Here is a 20,458-nt window from a genome sequence, read left to right as displayed (position 1 = left end):
ATCTGGTTGCTGAAGTGGCCAACCATCGACGCTTGGCCTAGACAAAATGTGGTGATTATGAGTCCGGTGCAGGTCGAGCGGCATGTAATTAGGTATCTTCACCGGTATTATGAACATTTTGCGTCGTCATACCCAGGTAGGGAGGTAGGTACTCTTCTTCTGTGCTCCGTACCTATGTTTCCCTGATTCGTGTGAGTGAGTCAGGATGCGGATATGTGGATAGCACTTTCATGGCCCGTGATCCAGGTCCTGGCTCCGAGCCGCCATATGGATGTACTTAGGTAGATGGTTGGTCATCAAGGCATCATTATCATATATTCCTGGTTTAGTTATTTGAAATTGGCAGTACTGTTCCACATTTTCCCAGAGCGTGCCGCTTTGTAGAGCTTGTGCTTTCCGTAAAGGAGCATGCATCATGCATTATACTGTACGCCGTACCCCTTGCTGCTTTCGCGTTCGCAGTGTTCTTCCCGTTGTGGTGGTGGTGAGATCTCCCGCACGTTCTTCCCGTTATAGTCATCATGAGATCTCTCGCACGTTCTTCCCGTTGTGGTCATGTCATGATATCTCTCGCACCTTGGGCTCGTCCTGCCAGCCCCATTGCTCCTTCAGCTCCCTGATCCGAGGAGCCGTCGGACTGCCGGCCTCCTTGGCGATGTTTGCCAGCAATTCCAGCACGACGGCCCGATCTTCCTTCTCCTCAAAGCAGGATCCAGCCAGGTAGAGCGAGTGCACCATCTGTCTGCTGACAGCCGGGGGTGGCTTGCCCAGGGCGATGCCGCAGATCTGACGGCTGTGATGCTCTGATTCTTCGGCTACTTGTCGGAACATCCGAAGTCGGTTTGCGGGATGTCTCGCGTCGTGTTCGTCCACGGGTTGGTTCAGAAGGAGGAGGATTTGGGCAAAGTGGTAGAGTTGAAGAGCAGCCGCACACATCGGGACGCTGAAAAACAATCTCGCAAACCGCGGTCTCCCATCTGGCAGAAGATCCGAGGGGTGTTGTGCCCCTGCCGCCGCGATCGCGTACGGTTGAAAGGTGAAGGGCAAGTTGTCGTACCAATCTTCCAGCTGTCGGCGTAGCTGGCGCCACCGAGCCACCCGGGGCTGGATGCCGCTTGGCGTCCCCGGCTCTGAACTAGGCCTGCCGAGCGCTGCAGCGGCGGGACTGTCGAAAGGTCGTGGCGTGCCCGTCGTACCGCCTGGCATATCGTCTTGTGGCGCGATGAAGTTCATCGTCCGGAGAACGATCCATATCAGAGTGCACGACACCAAATCCTCTCGGTCGCCCGGTTGGTATGACACAATCGCATTGATTGGAGTCGAGGGATCATTGTAATTTAGGGTGCCATCATCCATGACGGGCAGACCTGCAGCTTTCCACATGGTCAAATTATCGGGATCAAGTCGAGTCTTCGAGTGGTTGACGTAAGCTGCCAGGTAGTCGGCACGAGCGAAATTCCAGAACGCGGCTCGGCCGGCCTTCATAGATATAAAAGGGTCGGCGCGGGGACGAGGCACAGACTGCACTGCCTGTGGCAGGATCTTACTCTCCAGGAGCGCCTTGAACCCATCAAGATGTCTGGGAGCCAGGTGAGCATATTGACACATCCACGAGAAGAATGTCCCGAATGCCAGAAGGACTTACTGTGACCAGTCGTCTGCAAAATTATCCAACGACTCATACAGAGAAAAAACGGATATTGCAGCAACTAAAGCCTCCATGTCCGCACCATCCGAGGGTTGTCCCCGGCTTATGCGCCGTCGCTTGTTGGGAGTAGCGCTGAGGGCGCCGCTATTGCTACCTTCAGATAGATGTCTGCCCGAGTTATACCTCGACGCGTGCCCCGTCAGCCCTTCGTTACTTGTATCGCTGAGCCAGCGTTGGAGAAAGATTCTCAAGTATGATATGCCGCGATCGTAGTAGTTCGCAGCCTTGTAGAACCAGTCAGTATGTTGCAGTGTACCACCTTCTCCGACAAAGGGTAGGAGGTGCTGCAGGTCTTCCAACGGCGAGTGATTGGCCATCATCTGACCGATCTGATTTGCTGCTACCGCAGCCATCGCGGATCGCAGCATGACATTCTGAACAGCCTTCAGCGGCACTATCCGACTGAAGTATGTATCGAGATCGAAAAGGTCCATGCTGGTGGCAGTCAGACACACGGTGGCACAGAATCAGCGCTCGTCAACTCACGATGGTGAGACCGATTGCACAAAATGCCGTGTCAAGCAGGCCAGCTCCGTCGTCTTTTCGTGCAAGTATTTTTGGCTGTACTCCGAGCGGCTGGCCCGGTTCCCCTCAATGCTAGAGTTTGATACTTGTCAGCACATATTCGCTGAGGCGCGCTTCGACCGCAGCATCCTGAATAAGTGGACTCTAATTTGCAGCAGCTTACCCGTCGTAAACGGAAGACCTTCCACTGACGGAACCAAAGTCACTCGTCAGAAAGTCGTCGTCTGTTTCAGGCGGATTGGCGTCCGTGAGGATCACCGGCAGACCCGGGATGAAACCACAGGCATTATTTCCTTTGGAATAATAGGTTTCGATGTCGAGATCGAAATAGTCTTCGTCGACGCTCACGGAAGAGTCCAAGTCGGACGGAGCATACTCTGGCTTCCCATGTAGCAACTTGGCCGTGGTCTGTTCCTGATGTACGTTGTGGGCATATTCTTGTGGCGGTTGAGGAGGTGGTGGTGCATATTGAAAGTTGGTCGGAGCTGTCAATCGTGGTGACAGACTGGCCTGAGGTTGAGGAGGCGTGCCTGGAAATGGTTTAGAGCTGGGGCTCTGCTCATTGAGCACCCCAAAGGCAGGGAACTGTATGTTAGAGGCTGAAGTCCCGCTATCCTCCGGGCCTGCTTGTATGCTTGGCAGATGATGTGCAGAAGAGGTCGGTGGTGATATTATTTGGGGGATGGCCGGAAGGCTTGGGTTGAATTTGAAATCTCCTTGTATCGGAGGGAGATTGATTCTCTGTCCATGCACGGCACCTATACCGGCAGCCGCACCGACACTGGGCGGAGAGGCTACTACCGCCCTAGCAAAGTCCGGGGATTGGAAGTTCCCATCGTACTTTCTTCGGACCTTGACTCCTTCATCGAGGAACTTTCGCTCCAGGTCATAGCCGGTACAGGGCCTTCCAAGCTTCTCACACCGCAGACATGCGGGTAGCCTCTTGTCACACTGGTCAAGTGTGAGCGAGCCAAGCACCCAAGAAGAGCTAGCGGGCAAGAATATCGGATTCAAAAAGGCGGAGAACCTAGGGACAGCCTACCTTGACGCGACGCTGTCTGCAGGCATTGCAGGCACGATCTGCGTATTCCACACCTGGGAGTCTGTTCTCCATGCGCCGAGCTGGCTTCGTCGAAGCTCGCTGTCAGACTGAGATTCGCCTGGATGAGGTTGGAATTAGGTGGCGCGGAAGAGCAGGGATGCGTCCGGTGAGTGGTAGCAGGACGAATCCTACGCAATCGGACACATGTCGCTGGACCCTCCGGTCTCGATGGGATACGTAAGTGGGCTGAAATAAGACTCCGCGACAGGATTAGATGTGATTGTGGAAAAGACAGCGAGAGCGAGGGCGACGGGAGCAGATGGCGAGATGGATCGAGGTGGCAGAAAATGCAGGCCGAGAGAGGCAACGCTCTCCGCTGACAATCCGAGCCTTCGGGGCTGCAGGCGCGTTATGGCAGCATTGATCAGTGGTCGCCAGTGGTAGCGGGGACGCCTAATTGGCTCGATTCGGGGGACCCCGCCGCACCTCGCTGCCGATCTCCACTGCTGAAGAAGGATATGCACGTCCGAGCGAGCGGGCTCCAGCGCTTGGGGTGCGCTTGGGCGTCCGTACCACAGTATAGTACCACAGTAATACGCGCCCACCGCGAGGCACGTGACCACCTTGCTAGGCTGGCTGCCTGCAGCAAACGACAAAAGATGACACACCAGCTGCGCAGGTTTTCGCCATATGATCAAAAGCGCCAGCGAAGCACTCTCGCTCTGCCTCCCGACGCTCCGAAGTCGCCGGCTCAAGATCAGTGGAGAGACTCAAAAGTGGTCTGACTCGCCCTCGCCTCCCTGTTCCGGCCTCTTTCTCCTTTCTCTCCTCTCCTCCTGCTTGTCGCCCATGTATCCCCGATCAGGCTAAGTAAGACGCGAGCACGTCGTCGCGCGATCTTCCAATGTCAACTCTCACCGTACAGCGGGTAAGTGAGCCCAAGTGGCCCCCCGTTGCGACGGGTTTCCAATGGCAACGGCTCCGTCATTGACGATAACAAAGCTGTTCATCTACCCCGTCAAATCACTCCCGCCAGTCCAGGTATCGTCCGTCGAGCTCACCAACGAGGGTCTCCGCTTCGACAGAAGCTTCGTCTTGGTCAATCCACCAAAAGACGATTCGCGACGTGCCAAATTCCTCACCATCAAGAAATTATACAAGCTCGCTCTCTTCAGACCCACCATAGTAAGTCTTTGGGACAGGGTGAGAAGGTCAGGCACGACGGCAGGGCTGACAGACGGTCTGTACTCTGATATAGGATGACAGCTGGACCAAGCTCACGATCCACCATACGAGGGCGACTCCCTCGTCGTCCATCACGGTGCCACTGACGCCCTCGCCGCTGTCTCTGTTGACAAACAAGACCTTCGAGGTGAGTATATTTGGCACGACCGCCATCGGCATTGACCTTGGGGAGGAAGCCGCGGCCTTCTTCTCGAAACACTTGGAGCAGGATGTCCGTCTGCTCTCGATAGGAGGCACGGGTCGTCGCGAGATCCCGGGCGCTGCCTATATCCCCAGCCAACGGAGCGCGCTGTCTCTGGCGTTACAAGAAGGCCTCCAGCCTCAACGCATTCGATTCGCCGACGCTGCACCGTTGCTCATCACGTCGACGGCATCCGAACAAGATGCACGCTCGCGCCTCCCTCCAGCGCATCAGGATGAGGACGTCATCATCCGCTTTCGCCCGAATATTCACATCGACGTGAAGACTCAGCTGCCGCCATACGACGAGGACAACTGGTCTTCGTTGCTTGTTCGCTCACATTCGGACGAAGCACAAGAGGTCACGATCAAATGCATCTTCAGAACGGTGCGCTGCCTCAGCTTGAACGTGGATCCTGACACTGGCGACATGATCAAACGCGACCGACAGCTCTATGGACTCTTGGCCAGTGACAGAAGGGTCAATGACAAGTTCCCTCGTAAGTCATACTCATCTATTTCGTGATGCTGGATCTAGTACGTCCATTGCCCTGACAGGAAGCACAGACAAACCTGTCTTCGGGCAATATGCCTTTGCCGGCCCGTCCGGCGCCATCCTTCGAACAGGAGACACAGTATATGTTACAGAAAGGATCCAGAGGACCTGAGTTCAAGAGTCCAGATCCCGTTGAGCTCGGCTCGGTCCTAGAGGGACATCCATCCATGCTTGCATGCCGTGCTCGCGACCCGCTGACTGCCACCATGATGGTGGGCTGGTCAATAGCGGGTGTTGGCCCCGCGGCCAAAAGCGGCTCCTAGATGTCCTTCAAGGGCGCAGGCTTACGCTGGAAAGTGGCACAGCGCTTGCGTAACTCTCACCCAAATGGTGTCTCTGGTCTCGAGGAGCCTTGGCCATTTCTCCACCTTTGCTCTTTGTCCTTGTCGAATCTCCAGCACCCATTCGTTCCGCGCATCCGTTCGGCGTCATGGTCGTCGAGCTGATCAAAGAGTCTTTTAACTGCATCGTCCTCGTCGACGTCGGCGTCGCATCGGGTAAAGAACATCGTCTCCCATCGCCGGCCCTCCATCTGCTCCTGCTTTCTTAGCTGACGCTGAGCATTCTCGAGCTTCGATTTCTCCCCGTTAATTTTGGCGTGATCACCTCTTCTTATGGCGTCGAAGGTGGCACCCCACGCACGCCTTGCCTCCCAAGGAGACTGTTCTTCCAGCGGCTTGACGGTCATTGGCGCCGGTTGGTTTTGGGCATCTGCCAAGTCGAAGAGCTCGATCTCCTCGCCTGACGCGTTGGAGATCGAGAATTTGGAGCTCCAGCTGCCAGAGGCCGTGAAGATGGCATTCTTCTGCGAGTCCGCCGTGCGATATATCGAAGCATGAAAGCAATTTCGGGAACCGCCCCACATTCTCTTGCCGGTAAATGTCATCTCGGCGGTGAAACCGCTGGAGCTCACGATCTTATATGTGTCATTGAGTTCGGGCCACGGCGCCCCGGTCAGGACACTCCGAGCCTGTACATCCGGCAGTGGCAGGAGGTACGTCTCATTGTACTTGTCAACTTTCAAGACGGCGTGACCGGACTGGCGGATCATTACCGACGTCCCCGATAATGTGGTATATTGGGTAGAATATGCCTGGGCGTGGACGCCATGCTCATCCTCCGAAATGTATGCTGCTGTTGTGGGTGGATGATGCGATACCTGCTCGCTGATGACTCTGACTGTGGATGTCGAGGCTTTCTCTGCTGTCAGGTCATGGTCGCTGAATTCACAGAAGAACAATTCGCCGAGGAAAGAATTCATAGGCTTCTTCAATCCTTCTTTGACGGTTCGTCCGACATAATACTGTCGTTGCAGCGACGCGAGGTACAACTTGAGGACTAGGAGCATGCGCCTTTCTGCCGATGACTCCCGACTTGGGGCTGTGAACAGCGATGGTCGCTCTGCCCAATATGCCGGAAATTCTGTAAGGGACGATGGGGCTAAGATGAAAGGTGGAGCTGTGATGTGCGATATGTCACCACTGACGGTAGCAAGGAACTGTACTTGGTCAGCGACCTCTGCTCTGCGAAGGAGCAATGTGTCACATGGGGCCACTTACGGCAATGAAATCCTTCAAGGCGCTGAGGTTTCCTAGTCTAACCACCATACTGGTCGGATATGTCACAATCCCTCCACTTGTGCTGTCAAAGTGTATTGAATGCGGGTTGAATAGAGCTGGCGATGGAGTGGGAAGACGCAGCAGTAACACAGACGACTCTGTGGGATATCACAAATGGCTGACACAGTGACAAAGAACAATGGAGCCGTGAAGTGGTGGGAAGTTGGTGCAGTATATACTGCAATTCGCAGCAGGGCGGAGGAGGAACATGAGGCTTACTTTGAATCATCTGCACTCGCTTCGTCACTCGAGATCCCCTTCTCGGATCCTGAAGATAACCTGCGGCGGTCGGACTCAGCACCAGATTCGCTTTCACCACCACTCCCTCCCGGGAACCGTTTCACCGATCGCTTGATTTTCTGCATCGCCAGACGCCTCCTGGAAAAAGCGACTAGTCGCGATTCGAGACAGGAGGTGGGGGGTGAGCGCCTCAGCCTCGACGGCTTTTACGCGGCCGTATGGTCAACCCGGTGGCCGCTGCTCCCCGCTCAGAGCACGCGTCCTAACTGGGCGTAGTTGAGACGCAGTGCGTGTGGCCATAATGGCGTTTGGATCGCGGCGAAAGCGCTATCCACACTTGCCTGGACGTTGGAGAAAAGCACAAGAAATGAGGGTAAGTGGGTAGTGAGCAGGGCAGGATTCTCTGCCTGGTGCGCATCGTGTTTCAAAAATAGGAGTTTCCCAAGCGTTGGGCCAATGATGTCAATGATGTCAACGATGTGGATGAGATCTCTGACTGCAGTTCGCGACTAAATCTGTCGCGCGCCACGCTTGCGATCGAAGCTGCTGGCCATGTCATTCGCCACAGTTTGTGGGTGCAGTGAGTGCTGCGTGAGTGGAAAGTGAGCGGATTCTGAGTGGAAGTGAGTGCTAGGTGATAAGGTAAGCAGCCGGCCACGAATCACCAGGAGCGCCCACGAATCGCCTGCTGGGGTAGTTAGGGGCAGCCCAATCAGGTGCTGTAGGTGCCCCTACCGGCATGTGAAAGAGACCGCGGCGTAGCTTACATAGGCAACCTTACAGGAGCCCTGGCATGCACCTAGTTACGTGCGCAAAAGAGAGAGAGACAGGCTGCAGCAAGTCGTGCCTGCAGCATTTCGCGAGGTAGGACGCAAGCACTACCTCTCAAAACTCAATGCAAGACTGACCGCTGATGTCACCGCTGCTACTCATTGGCAGCTCGTCGGTGCTTGTGCTACTCGTACCGAATACGTGCGAAACCTCTCACGGCCGGCGCAATTTCGCGCGGAAGCAGGACAACTCGAGTGATCTCAGTATCTACAAAGGGAAAAGAATACGAGTTTCAATCGAGGCGGGACTCAGTGAACGATTGATGGGTCCGCCGTCCCCATGAAATGAATGTCTGGATTATTTTTAGGCAAGCGCCAGCCGTCAGTCGACGTCAACGTGAGCAGTCAGAAACGTTCTGAAATGCGTCAGCAGTTTATTGAACTCGGCGGCGCAAGACCGAGGACGAAATCCTGGGCTCTCCTTTGGCACGAAGGAGCATCGTCGAGCTATCCTACTGGCCAGTCTTACACTGGGCTCGGGTGCTTCGACCTGTTCACCAACCAGACGACGAGAGTCGATTGGAACACCGCTTCCTCAGCCAGACAGGTGCTTCAGCTGCCTGACTCTTGTGGTAACAGCATTCCTACGAGTACTTGTCAAGCACAGGATCCCGCTTATACCCCGTAGATGTATGCCACTCTCCCTCCAAGGCAAAGGGAGCTGCAGCGGGTACTTGTACAAGGTCACATAGCCAGTCTCCCACCGTCCACCGGCAGGTTGACGCCTGTTACAAAGGCCGCCTCGTCGCTCGCGAGATACACAGCCGCATTAGCGACATCATCTGGCTCCGACATGCGCCGCAGAGGGACAGATTGTGCGAATCTTTGCCTCTCCTCGGGCGTGTCAGGAACTCCACTGAACAATTCAAGCAGACCAGTTGCACTTCTCAAAGGGCAGATGGAATTGACTCGGATACCCTCCGGTCCATATTCCGCGGCAAGTCCCTGAGTTATCTGACGGAGCCATGAGTAGACGTCACCGTGATAGAGTATCCAGGGAGGACTCACCGTGTTCACAAAGCCCTTGGTGCCTCCATAAAACACTTGACCTGGACGCACTCTCATACCGGCAATTGACGAAGTGCTCAGAAAGACACCGCTCTTCCTCCCGACGAAATAAGGCATCACCACCGAGACACTCAGATATATGCTCTTGATGTTCACGGCCACGATCCTGTCAAAGTCCTCCTCGGACACCTCTATGCTCGGTTGCTTCTTGTACGTCGTTCCTGCGTTATTGACCACGATGTCGAGTTTTCCGAACTTTTGCTTCGCCAGTTCCAGACCTTGCTCCCAGTCGCTGCGCTTTGTGACATTCAGCTGCACGAAAATCGCTTCTCCAGGATAGCTCCTAGCTGCAACTGCCTTGGCAACCCTCTGCCCATTGTCCACAGCGATGTCCGCTATAAGCACTTTGGCTCCTTGCGCGGCGTAGGCATGGGCAATAGCTTCACCGAATCCACTGCCTGCTCCAGTGACGAGGGCGACCTTCCCATCGAGGCGGCCCATTGCGCTGTATCTTGAGACGGACCTGATTGACTGAGTAGCTTCCACAGGTTGATTGTTTCGCCCTCTAGGCCTTCCTCGACCGGGAGAACTTTACAAACTTTGATGTAGGTGAGCGAGCCTGGCAACCTAACCTTCTGACGTGAGGAGCTCATCACCCACCACGGTGGCATGCAAGACGAGGCTGAGCAGTGAGGGGACACCGGGACTCCGTACGATGCGGAGGTTCCCCGAGGTGGCCGGTAGGCGACCCCGGTACTCTCCAACTTCACCCCTGCGAGGGATCGCCTTATGGGTAGCATGTCTCCATCTGATGCCGATAGCGGACGTTGCATTTGCCTCATGATTCACCACTGCTGGCCTTGTCTAGACAATACTGTCGTTACAATCGCCGAGGCGAACTTTGGACGGAATCAAGCACCGCGGCGAATATCACAAGTGGTCAGGAAACCTCTCTCTGCGTCTATGGACAATTGATTTCATGGTACAGCAATGGCTCCTCCGCAGCGCTGTGACGTCCTGGTTGCCGGAAGTGGCAATGCTGGCTTCTCAGCCGCCGTTGCTGCCAAACAAGCGGGAGCAAAGCATGTCGTACTGATTGATAAGTGTCCAGAGGAATGGGCAGGAGGCAACACATATTTCACAGCTGGCGCGTACCGGACAGTCCACGGAGGCATTTCCGATCTATTGCCGCTGGTCAACAACGTTGACGATGCGACGGCTAAGAGGATCGACTTGGAGCCGTACACGAATGACGACTTCTCCAAGGACATGAAGCGAGTATGCAGTGGCAGGTCAGACCCCCGACTATCCAAGATACTCATTGAAGAATCAAATGCCACGGTCAAGTGGCTCAAAAGCAATGGGATTCAGTTCCAGTTATCGTTCAACAGGCAGGCATACGAAGTCGACGGACGGTTGAAATTCTGGGGCGGTCTGCATATCAAGACAGAGGATGGAGGGAAAGGGCTGATTGAAGACCATAAGGCCGCAGCAAAGAACCACGGCGTGGAGGTCATCTACTCGGCAGCTCTGAAGCGTCTGATACCAGATTCTCAAACCGGCGCCGTGACTTCGGTCGAAGTGCAGTCGAATGGCAGAGAAGCGGTAATTGAGACGGGTGCCGTCATTCTCGCAGCCGGAGGATTCGAGAGCAATCCTCGAATGCGGTCGCAGTACCTGGGTCCGGGCTGGGATCTGGCAAAAGTCCGCGGCACGCCTCACAACACGGGCGACGTGCTGGAGACAGCCATTCGAGACCTCTCGGCGGCACAAGCGGGAAACTGGTCCGGTTGTCACTCTGTCGCATGGGACGCAAATGCACCAAGCGACACTGGCGACAGAGAAGCATCCAACGAGTTTACAAAGTCCGGGTATCCGCTGGGCTTGATGTTCAACATCCTGGGCCAGCGGTTCGTCGACGAAGGCATCGATCTCCGCAACTACACGTACGCCAAGTTCGGCAGAGCAATTCTAGCTCAACCAGGCCATGTGGCCTACCAGGTCTGGGACTCGCAGACCAGCTCGTGGCTGCGCTCGGAAGAGTACCGGCCTGAAAGAGTGGAGAGGATCTCCGCCGACTCGATCGAGGAGCTGGCAGAGAAATTGACCGCGTATGGCCTGGAAAATAAGGATGCCTTCGTCCGCAACATCAAGGAATACAACGACGCAGTCTACGCATTTCAAAAGGAGAACCCCGATAAGAAGTGGGATCCTGCCGTGCGCGACGGCATGTCCACGCAGTCCAGCACGACTCGATTACCGCTCGGGAAAACGAACTGGGCATTACCCCTGGACAAGGGCCCATTCCTGGCAGTCGCTGTGACGTGCGGCATCACTTTCACGTTCGGTGGGCTGAAGGTCAACCCGGAGACTGCCCAGGTGATTAGCTCTGCCACTGGGAAAGAGGTACCGGGTGTATATGCTGTGGGCGAGATGCTGGGCGGACTGTTCTACGAGAACTATCCCGGCGGCAGTGGGTTGACTTCTGGGGCGGTCTTTGGACGACGAGCCGGAACCGCCGCTGCGAAGGCCGTTGCTGGTGCCACGCGGTGAAGTGCGGCCTCTACCGCAGACAGACAGATCGGATACAAATACAGATTTACTTACACTTACCCGTACAGGCATATACACGTATAGATCGTAGGCATATTTCTCCATCAAGCCAGCGCCAGAAACAGTAGCACCTGTATCACATCACGTATCACGCAGGGTTGGCATCACATAGATCAGACAGGTATCTATCATACGTCCTACATCCTACGATGTACGTATCCCACCCATCAGCATCATATCCCCACCGTAATGCTCTTAATCTCCGTATACTCGTCCAACGCGTCCTTCCCACCCTCCCTTCCCACACCACTATCCTTGATCCCCCCAAACGGCTGCTCACACGCACTGATCAACCCAACTCTCACGCCCACCATGCCGGACTCCAACTCCTCACTGACGTGCCACACGCGCGAGATGTTCTCGGTAAAGAAATACGACGCAAGCCCCGCACTCGTGCCGTTCGCCAGCGCGATCGCCTCATCGTCCGTCTCAAAGGGGACCAGGAACGCCAAGGGCCCGAACGTCTCCTCGCGCATGAACCGCATGTCTTTCGTCGCATGCGTAATGATCCGCGGAGCGTAGAAGTTGGGGCCCAGATCGTTATGCCCGACCTGGCCCGTCTGACTCTGGTCCGTCTGGTCGGCGTGGAGTTTGGCGCCGTGGGCCAGCGCGTCGTCGAGTTGGGCGTGGATCTTGTCGAACGCCCTCGCCGAGTACAAAGGGCCGAAGTTGACGTTTTTGTCCCACACGGAGCCGTAGCGGAAGGTGCTGGCCAGTTTGGTGGCTAGGACGGTGGCGAAGCGGTCCATGACGCTGCGGTGGACGAAGATGCGATTCGCGCACACGCACGTCTGGCCGGAGGAGCGGAACTTTGAGGATATTAGGCCTAGAATGGATGCAAAGATGGGCGCTTAGCGTCAGCAACACAGACATACAATGAGTGGGTGGTGTATGGCGTATGGTGGGATGGTACGGTATGGTATCACTTCCTGGCTCCGCGTCTAGTAATCACTCACCCTCGGCCGCCTTTTCGAGATTTGCATCCTCAAAGACAATAAAAGGCGCGTTGCCGCCTAGTTCCATGCTCGTCTTCTTGAACGACTTGGCGCACTCGGCATGCAGGTACCGCCCGACGGCCGTGCTTCCCGTGAAACTGAGGTGCTTGACGAGCGGGTTTTGCGTCATCTCCTCGCCTACCAGCTTCGATTTCTCCGTGCTGGAGGTCACGATGTTGAGCACGCCCGGCGGGCCGCCCGCGCGCTCGAACAGCTTCGCCACGGCGATGGCGCACAGCGGCGTCTCCGGCGCGGGCTTGCACACGACGGTGTTACCCGCCGCGATCGCGGCGCCGACCTTCCGGGTGACCATGGCGACAGGGGAGTTCCAGGGCGTGATGGCCGCGACCACGCCCTGGGGCTGCCGGATCGTGAAGATCCGGTTCTCCCCCTTCGCCGCGGGGATTGTCTCGCCGTACTGCCGCTCGATGGCGCCCTCGAACCAGTCCAGGAAGTCGGTCCCGTATTTGACGGTGACGAGGGACTCGGTGTAGGGCTTGCCGAGCTCGAGGGTGCAGATCGCCGCGAGGTCGTCCTTGGCTTCCTTGATGAGGTCGGCCCATCGTCGCATCAGCCATCGGCGGTCGCGCGCCGTGGTCTTGCGGTATTTGGTAAATGCTGATCGCGCGGCCTCGATGGCCTGCCTGGTCTCGTCTCGGCCCAAGTCCGCGACATGGCAGATCTGTTCGTTGTCGCTGGGGTCTGGATAGTGTTGAATATCATGAGCAGGGGCGGGTACCATAATGTTGAGGGCTTGCGTTCTTACCGAGCACGGCAAACTTGTCGCCATTGCTGGCGTCAACCCATTTGCCTCCTATGAAAGAGCGGGTGTCCAGTAAGGAAGGGTCTTTGAACTATCGGATCTGTTGGTTAGCATACTGGGTAGATTGCGCCAAGTCAGGCAGGCGTACCGTGTATGGGATCTTCTTCAACAGTATGTCGGCCATGTTTCTGTCAAAGTATATTGAAATGGCCTATGGATGTGTATGTGACTGTTGAACTTGTCTCGATGTCCAAGATCACGGAAGTGCTTGGGCCGTGCCATGGTGTTCTGATACTGCATGTACGGAGTATTGAGCGGGGAAATCGGATTGACACCGCGTTCCCCTTGACGGGCAATGTCCGTGGGGTTTCAGAGCGGTCGAAAGTACGTTGCTCGGCATAAAGGTAAGCAATTCGATCTCCGCATTTCCGTACTACCCATACCCCGACTTTGTGGAGAGGTAGGGATATCTAGGCCCGATCTCGGCTCACTCGTGCCTCTTTCAGAGTTTTCTATCAGACATGTCGTTGTCCTTTGCATGTAACCATAGCAGCTCGGGACATGCGAGGAACGGAACCAGCCACGCCACTCTCCTCATGGTCTCGACACGATTGCTCCTTCTTCTGTACCACTGATGCCAGTGTAAACATGGTCTTGACTGACCATACTGCTCAGTCATCGGTCAGATCAATAACGACCTTTGGCTTCTTGGGAGGCGGTGGCATCTCGACTGGCCCGTCGCCATTGTCAAGCGTTACTTCTTCTCATGATCTCTTCACGCCGTTGCTAGGATTGGTACCCTCCGGCAGACGACGGTTTTCTTGCTTGACGTGGGCGAACAACGGCGGTGGCGGAGGAAATGATTATCGAGGCTCCACCTTGACTCTCGTAGGCCACCCGACACTGGCATTGCTCTCAAGACCGGATACGCTGCTGGCACGACTCCCAGATTTAGCCCGAGCCACACTCTCCTGTTCGGTATTAGGCCCTGCTTGTCTTGTGTATCACTGGAGGTCAGTCACGTACCCTCAATTCTCTAAGCTCCTGCTGCATCGTTAGGATCATCTCGTTATTACGTTGTATCATGAGTCCAGTGTCGAGAACGGGCGAGGGGCTTCTTGGAATGCATCCAAGACACTGGAGTGTTTCTGTAGACATCAGTACGTGAGCCATGAATGTCCTCCCTTGACTCACTTCTGGTTCTGTAGAGAAAATTGAACTCATATGGCACGCCCCTTTCGCTATTGATGGGGACGTAATCATAATGCTGTATTGCATTTGCTGGTGGACCGCTCGTGCCAATGACTGTGTATCTGGACTGTGTTGAGCAGGTACCGGATGACTGGGAGGGAAGACAAATTACTTGACATTGTTTTTGATCGCTTTGCCCTTCAGAGCCCTTTCCGAAATCTCGTCAAGCGGCTTGGCGGGATACCCGTCCCATACATATGGTTCGACTAGCCACTTCCTCTTGGCTCTGTAGACTGACACACGGAGAGATCCTAGTAGGTCGATATCAGAAAGGGTGAGGTTTTCCGGAAGTGGGGCATCTCCATCTGTCACCAGTCAGAGCTGTATGCAAGACCATCAGCACAGGAAGGCTTACCGACAGCGAGGGGACCGAACTCATGACAGACACTGACCCATTGTCCGGTAACTTCGTCTCTGACCGAGCGTAAGTGAAACCAAAACTCCTGACGATGTCGAAGCTCGCCTCTGTGGGCTTCGACGCTCTCGTATGGGCAATTGTGATAGCGCACGTCGTTGTTCTGGTCAATACGGAATTCGATGTGGACATCGCTCGCCGTGAAGAATTTGAAGCCTGGGAGAAGAACTACTTCCACCGAGAACTTCTGACCTGCTTTGACCTCGACATATCGAGTCACGTGGTGGTCATCTTCGACTTCACGTTCGGGGTCGGAGTATTCTCTCAGCGGGTTGCCGTCGACGCATACCTCAACATTGATGTGTCCTAGAGCAGGCATGCTTGCAGAACTCTGTTAAGTTCCTGTGGAGGAGAACTTCAGGATAAAGAGAGGTTACGGTGGATGAAAGAGAAATCAACGGAAACAGAAAGCTGAGTGAAGAAGGAAGTGTAAGTGTGGCTGCTGAAAATCACTTTTCACTCATCAAAATTTTGGCTTGACATCCATTCTTGCCTTGCTGCGCTCGAGAACTTCTTTGCATCTCAGCTATTCCTTTGACGCACCTTATTTAAAAGACGACGCCCCGACATTGGCGATCGAGTACGGTGTTCCAGAAGGTATTCTCACAGAAAGCCACAAGTCACGTTGGCACGGCTCTCCATGACCATGGAACGTGGAGAGATCACTGACATACCGTTGCCAGGACCCCGTAGCTGAACACTGAACCCCCAGCTCTGAGCGATCCGGAAAATCTATGTATCAGGCCTCGACGTGGTAGCAACAGGAGCCCTTCTCCTGCGATTTGAGAGTTGCGGGATCGCCGGTTCGGAATGCTGCCGGGATTGCAGTGGTCGTGCTCACACATTTATCCTGCCTCTTGTCGTCTTGCTTCGCATGCGACCTAGAAGCTCAAGATGATAGGAAGCGCGCGTACTGGCTTTTTGTCGAGTTCCCGCCATACCAGACATGCATCTTCTTCCGATGAGGTAAAGTGTCGTCGCCTGGATCCAGTCCAGAGCTCTTACGGAAGACCAATCAGCCGGGAAGCAAGTTTCGTCATGATACCTAGCGACCTGCTGCCGATGACCTGATGTTTTTCTGGATGACCATCTTACAGGCCGGCGTAGTTAGCACTTCGAGCCACCGCAATGAAATACGCAAGGCAGTCTCGAACATGGACTACGAGACCTCGCGACAAGGGTGGGATCGATTTCAGCCAGTTCGGATACCTATTCTGACGCAGCGTGACCGCCACAAATACACCACAAGATGCGATACGTGCGTAGCGTCGTGTCCGTTATCTCGTTCAAGTTCGGCGAGATCTTTCCCCGCAATTGTGCGATCTTGATCTCCCCAACTCGGCAGTCTCGTCCACATCCCTCGGGCGTAGAGACAGAAAGCATAAAAGATGATTCGATCTGATTCCACCGATAATGCTTGCTCGTACCACGCCGGGAACGGTACACTCCCAGTGCATACAACACACATACAGTGTACATAAAATACCTACCTAAGGCCGTATATATCCTCTAAACCACACCCCTGAAATAACCCCATTCCACGCACGTCGCCCCAGTCCCCAGGACATCCCAGAACACCGCCGCATACATACCGAGGTACGAAGTATTGTACGTAGTGATGGCCAACGACAGCGACAACGACTTCACCAAGAACAAACACAACCTCGTCGGCGTATGGAGCCTCATCTCCGGCGCAATGTACGACTCCGACAAACCCGACCGGACCCTCCTGGCCAAGCCCTACGGCGACAATCCGCACGGTAAAGTCGTCATCTCGTCGTCAGGATACCTGCTCGCGACGCTCGTGACGCCCGAGGGTCTGCAACCCCTCGCGTCCGACGACTGGACGCTAGCGACAGACGAGGAGGTCCTGCGCGTGGGCCGGAGTCTGACCACGTACGGCGGCTTTCTGACGGTGAAGGAACAGGAAGACGGGTCGCTTCTTTGGCATACGACCGTGGAGATCGCGAGTAATCCGAATTGGGTGGGCAAGCCGCAGACGAGGGTTGCGCGGTTCAGCGAGGACGACGGCGAGGCGTACATGACGTTGAATCCGGTGAAGTGGTATACTTTGAAGGTGCGGCCCAGCCCGGCTCCCCCTCTCTATGAATAACGAAGGCATGCATGCGACGGTGCGCTACTGATACTGACCAAGTGCTTGACTCTGTCTAGGATGGGACGAAAGCTCAAGGAGAGTTCAAATGGCGGAGGGTCGGTTCTTGAATAGTAACGAATGATCACTGTGTCTTATCCTGCTTGGCCTCCTCGACAGCCTTCTCCCCCTTCTGCTGCATCTGCTCCTTCGATCGATCCCACGGTTTGCCATCCCGCCAGAAGCCCTCCACGATTGACTTCCTACCTGGCTTCCCGTTGCGCGGTAGTTCATTCAGCCAGTCCCAGCGAGTCTTGTCCTTCCAGCCGCGACTCTGCCAGTCGTTGAGATCTAAACCTGGATTTTCATTCAGAGCGGGTAGGTGCTTCAGCAACGCTTCGTCGTGCGCAAGACACACCATCACATTGGACGACTGTTCGAAATCGAGGAGCTTGTCCACTGAGTGCTGCGCAGCGCGGGGGTCGACATACGCAGAAGCGCTGTGGGTGGACACTTTGTAGAACGGCGTCCGCTGCCGCTCGTGGGACGATGCGTCGTCTGACAGTTGCGGGTGATGATCAGTGAACAGACTGCACGGGCATGGTAGGGGAAAGTACGGAGGATCGTGATCCAGTACATCGGCCGGGATCGTGTCGGGAAGCGGATACGTGACGTTCGGCCTGATATCGCCCACGAAGTGGCATATGTCTCCACCCAGCAAGAGGAACGTGCCGCCGTCGTTGGCGGAAGTCGTGCGTGCAAGTCCGCACATATGCCCGATACAGTGGCCAGGCGTGTCTATAAGTCGGAACGGTGATGAGCATGGCCTCGGCGAGAAGGAGCAAGGTGGCGACCTACCCAGTAGATAGAACGAACCATCCCCAAAGAAGTCATACGCTTTGAACCCGCCCATCTGAAGGTTCGACTTGGTGAAGTCGATCTCTCTGAGCTCTCGACCCTCAAAATCAGACACGAGGAGAGGGGAGTCCACCTTCTGCGGAAACCCAGGTAGCAGCTGCGGAGCGATTTTGAACCCAGGACCAACCACGATCTCGGTCGCGGTCGGGAAGAGAGCCATATTGCCGACGTGATCCCAATGATAATGGGACCAGATCACGGAAGCTGGAAGGACGGGTCGTCAGAAAAACGTGCCGGATAGCATCCCACGCAACTTCGACTCACAAATACTCCCCAGATCAATCCCCTTATCCTCCAAGATCTCTGGAACGCCCTTGTCGACCCGCAGGCTCGGGATGACGGTACCGATTCTCTTCTGTAGGATCGCTGCATAGTTCCAGTAGTCCTTGCGCACGCCCAAGTCAAACATCACCTTGCGGCCGGATGGCTCATGCTCAAGTAAGAATGCGACGGCACTGAGGTTGAGGATCTCGTGGCCTGGTTGGACGGGTTCGACGAATGATTCGGCTCGCACAGTCATGCGGGCCGTGGTGTCGATCATTCGCACCCGGATGGTCGACGGCGAGCGCGGGAAATTGATGGAAGCGGCAGCCATTTCGAATGATGGTATCAGTCAGTCAGATTGCAGCAGTGGATCGTCCTGGTGTTCACACATTTACACAATATGACATTGGTCGACGTGACAGTTTGACATTTGTAGACAACACAACCGGGCACTGCCGGAGAAGCATTTTCGACGATTGTGTAAATGAGACGAATCTCTGGGAGAGTCACCCCGCATTCTGACCTTCGTGCACGCGTAACGGGTTTCTTCTCAACCAGCAACATTCTCAGAAGAGATACGTCGCTGCACGAATTGCGGCATTCATGAGACCTTGACATTCTGCACATAGCAAGGGAAGTGATGTTCGAACGAGAGACCAGGCTGGGAGATCATAAGTAGTGGTCGTTCAGATCAGCTTCACATGAAAGTACCGCTCCCGTATCGCCAGCTTAATTATACAACCGTCTTCGAGATCTTGGCGCATGGCGATCTCCCTCGAAAGCAACCGATGGTCTATGCAGGGTAGGCCATCTCTTGAGCCTTGACATAGCCCGCACCATTGAGCTTCTCGGCCAACTCTTGCTCCCGATGCTCAGCTTCTTTGTCCTGTTGAACAAGGGAACAACATGCGCAGCAGCATGATGTGAATAGATCCGTCACGCAGTCTCCCTGAAGGTTGTACTTCTTGCGGATGTCGGCGCGCTGGAACATCATCGGGATGAAATGCAGACCGAAGCAGGAGAATCCCGTGAACATGAGGCACTGTCGGTATCCCGTCAGTTAGACCCGCTTCACCATCTGCCTCCAGCCCGGACTCACCGAGGCGTTGATGAAGCTATAGCCATTCATATTTCCATGCTTTCGGGTTCGATGGTGTGTCTTGCCAAAAGTCACGCATGGCACGCAGCAAGTAATAAAGCCTGCGCAGGGATATCAGCTCATCTGATGAAATGTGACCGGTTGAAGACAGAGTGCCTACAGGTGTCAATTGGAGCAAAGCAGCTGAAGAAGGATGTGTGCCATGGTCGAGCGTCGGGCGCAGATGGTGCAGCAATGATGGATGAGTCGGCAAGACCCTCATTGAAGCGCTTCATCCAGTCTTGCACGTCCTTCTGGTCGATCATGCCGCCCTGGGCAGGAGCAGGAGCCAGGGGATCGGAAGCCATTGTTGGGATAACAGAAAGAGTGACTAGGGTGAGATGAACTGTAAACAAGACGGAATGAGCGACTGAAAGAAAGACTGGGTTGGGAGTAAGGGAGTCCAGTATCGATTCAATCCGGTAGGGACGCTGCAGTATATAACTCCAGGTACTGTGTATACGAAACCAGCAGCTTCAAGCCACGTTCTGCATCGAGTAGCAGGCTCGGTAGGCCAAGGTGAGCCTTGGTCAATATGCCTGCTTGTGCCACAGTCCTAAGCTGGAAGTGTTTAGTCTTCCAGCGAGCCAAGAAACGTGGTTAGAGATGCGTGCCCGACAGGCTGTTTTTCCTGACCATGAACCTTTCCGTATATCGAAATTCAGGCTCAGCCTTGCGCTGCTAAGCGAACAAAGAGTGGAGGCGCAGGGATCGGAAAAGGGGTCGACCACGCCTTGGGCTAACACGGCGCTCGGCCTCAAAATTCGAGGCTTGACACGGGCCATAGACTCTTCTCACTAGGCGCGTGGATTGAACGTGTTCGGCACGCGTCGCAAATTGAAGCTGTTGAATACGAGAAAGAAACTTTCCATTTGGGGCGAGGATTGACAGGCGGATCGCGTGTCGAGCGAAGTCAAAAGCCACCGTGGCGCGGCGCGGTGCGGAGCAATCTCAACATGATTTCCTCCGTTGTTTCTCTCTCGCGACAAGGAGAGTGGAACTGGTCCTGGTACTGTAGGTCACAGTGACTCAACATGGTCTTGATTCCTGATGAGA

General features: G+C 55.1%; 10 protein-coding genes across 10 annotated transcripts; 3 read left to right on the top strand and 7 right to left on the bottom strand.

The window, feature by feature from the left end:
* Window positions 1–558: 558 nt before the first annotated feature.
* Window positions 559–3,347, bottom strand: A1O7_03173 (uncharacterized protein; the record flags this gene model as incomplete). Its single annotated transcript, XM_007757199.1, has 5 exons — window positions 559–1,579; window positions 1,646–2,143; window positions 2,195–2,305; window positions 2,397–3,184; window positions 3,276–3,347. The coding sequence occupies 5 exons, from the start codon at window positions 3,345–3,347 to the stop codon at window positions 559–561; spliced, it is 2,490 nt and encodes an 829-aa protein (XP_007755389.1).
* An 897-nt stretch (window positions 3,348–4,244) lies between these two features.
* On the top strand, window positions 4,245–5,368 carry A1O7_03172 (uncharacterized protein; the record flags this gene model as incomplete). Its single annotated transcript, XM_007757198.1, has 3 exons — window positions 4,245–4,460; window positions 4,534–5,200; window positions 5,268–5,368. 3 exons carry the CDS (start codon window positions 4,245–4,247, stop codon window positions 5,366–5,368), a joined length of 984 nt encoding a protein of 327 aa, XP_007755388.1.
* Window positions 5,369–5,575: 207 nt separating this feature from the next.
* Window positions 5,576–6,863, bottom strand: A1O7_03171 (uncharacterized protein; the record flags this gene model as incomplete). Its single annotated transcript, XM_007757197.1, has 2 exons — window positions 5,576–6,754; window positions 6,816–6,863. The coding sequence occupies 2 exons, from the start codon at window positions 6,861–6,863 to the stop codon at window positions 5,576–5,578; spliced, it is 1,227 nt and encodes a 408-aa protein (XP_007755387.1).
* Window positions 6,864–8,629: 1,766 nt separating this feature from the next.
* A1O7_03170 (3-oxoacyl-[acyl-carrier protein] reductase) lies at window positions 8,630–9,454 on the bottom strand (the record flags this gene model as incomplete). Its single annotated transcript, XM_007757196.1, has 2 exons — window positions 8,630–8,899; window positions 8,954–9,454. 2 exons carry the CDS (start codon window positions 9,452–9,454, stop codon window positions 8,630–8,632), a joined length of 771 nt encoding a protein of 256 aa, XP_007755386.1.
* A 489-nt stretch (window positions 9,455–9,943) lies between these two features.
* Window positions 9,944–11,506, top strand: A1O7_03169 (uncharacterized protein; the record flags this gene model as incomplete). The annotated part of the gene is made up of 1 exon (XM_007757195.1): window positions 9,944–11,506. The coding sequence occupies one exon, from the start codon at window positions 9,944–9,946 to the stop codon at window positions 11,504–11,506; it is 1,563 nt and encodes a 520-aa protein (XP_007755385.1).
* A 233-nt stretch (window positions 11,507–11,739) lies between these two features.
* On the bottom strand, window positions 11,740–13,508 carry A1O7_03168 (uncharacterized protein; the record flags this gene model as incomplete). Its single annotated transcript, XM_007757194.1, has 4 exons — window positions 11,740–12,392; window positions 12,523–13,263; window positions 13,328–13,415; window positions 13,473–13,508. The coding sequence occupies 4 exons, from the start codon at window positions 13,506–13,508 to the stop codon at window positions 11,740–11,742; spliced, it is 1,518 nt and encodes a 505-aa protein (XP_007755384.1).
* A 1,175-nt stretch (window positions 13,509–14,683) lies between these two features.
* A1O7_03167 (uncharacterized protein) lies at window positions 14,684–15,309 on the bottom strand (the record flags this gene model as incomplete). The annotated part of the gene is made up of 2 exons (XM_007757193.1): window positions 14,684–14,880; window positions 14,931–15,309. 2 exons carry the CDS (start codon window positions 15,307–15,309, stop codon window positions 14,684–14,686), a joined length of 576 nt encoding a protein of 191 aa, XP_007755383.1.
* A 1,299-nt stretch (window positions 15,310–16,608) lies between these two features.
* Window positions 16,609–17,103, top strand: A1O7_03166 (uncharacterized protein; the record flags this gene model as incomplete). Its single annotated transcript, XM_007757192.1, has 1 exon — window positions 16,609–17,103. The coding sequence occupies one exon, from the start codon at window positions 16,609–16,611 to the stop codon at window positions 17,101–17,103; it is 495 nt and encodes a 164-aa protein (XP_007755382.1).
* Window positions 17,104–17,227: 124 nt separating this feature from the next.
* A1O7_03165 (uncharacterized protein) lies at window positions 17,228–18,595 on the bottom strand (the record flags this gene model as incomplete). The annotated part of the gene is made up of 3 exons (XM_007757191.1): window positions 17,228–17,880; window positions 17,941–18,204; window positions 18,265–18,595. 3 exons carry the CDS (start codon window positions 18,593–18,595, stop codon window positions 17,228–17,230), a joined length of 1,248 nt encoding a protein of 415 aa, XP_007755381.1.
* Window positions 18,596–19,057: 462 nt separating this feature from the next.
* Window positions 19,058–19,710, bottom strand: A1O7_03164 (uncharacterized protein; the record flags this gene model as incomplete). Its single annotated transcript, XM_007757190.1, has 3 exons — window positions 19,058–19,306; window positions 19,364–19,464; window positions 19,524–19,710. 3 exons carry the CDS (start codon window positions 19,708–19,710, stop codon window positions 19,058–19,060), a joined length of 537 nt encoding a protein of 178 aa, XP_007755380.1.
* Window positions 19,711–20,458: the final 748 nt, after the last annotated feature.

Source organism: Cladophialophora yegresii, assembly GCF_000585515.1.
Source record: "Cladophialophora yegresii CBS 114405 chromosome Unknown aczIN-supercont1.2, whole genome shotgun sequence".
Classification (NCBI taxonomy): Eukaryota; Fungi; Ascomycota; class Eurotiomycetes; order Chaetothyriales; family Herpotrichiellaceae; genus Cladophialophora; species Cladophialophora yegresii.
This window is presented reverse-complemented; position numbering and strand designations above follow the sequence as displayed.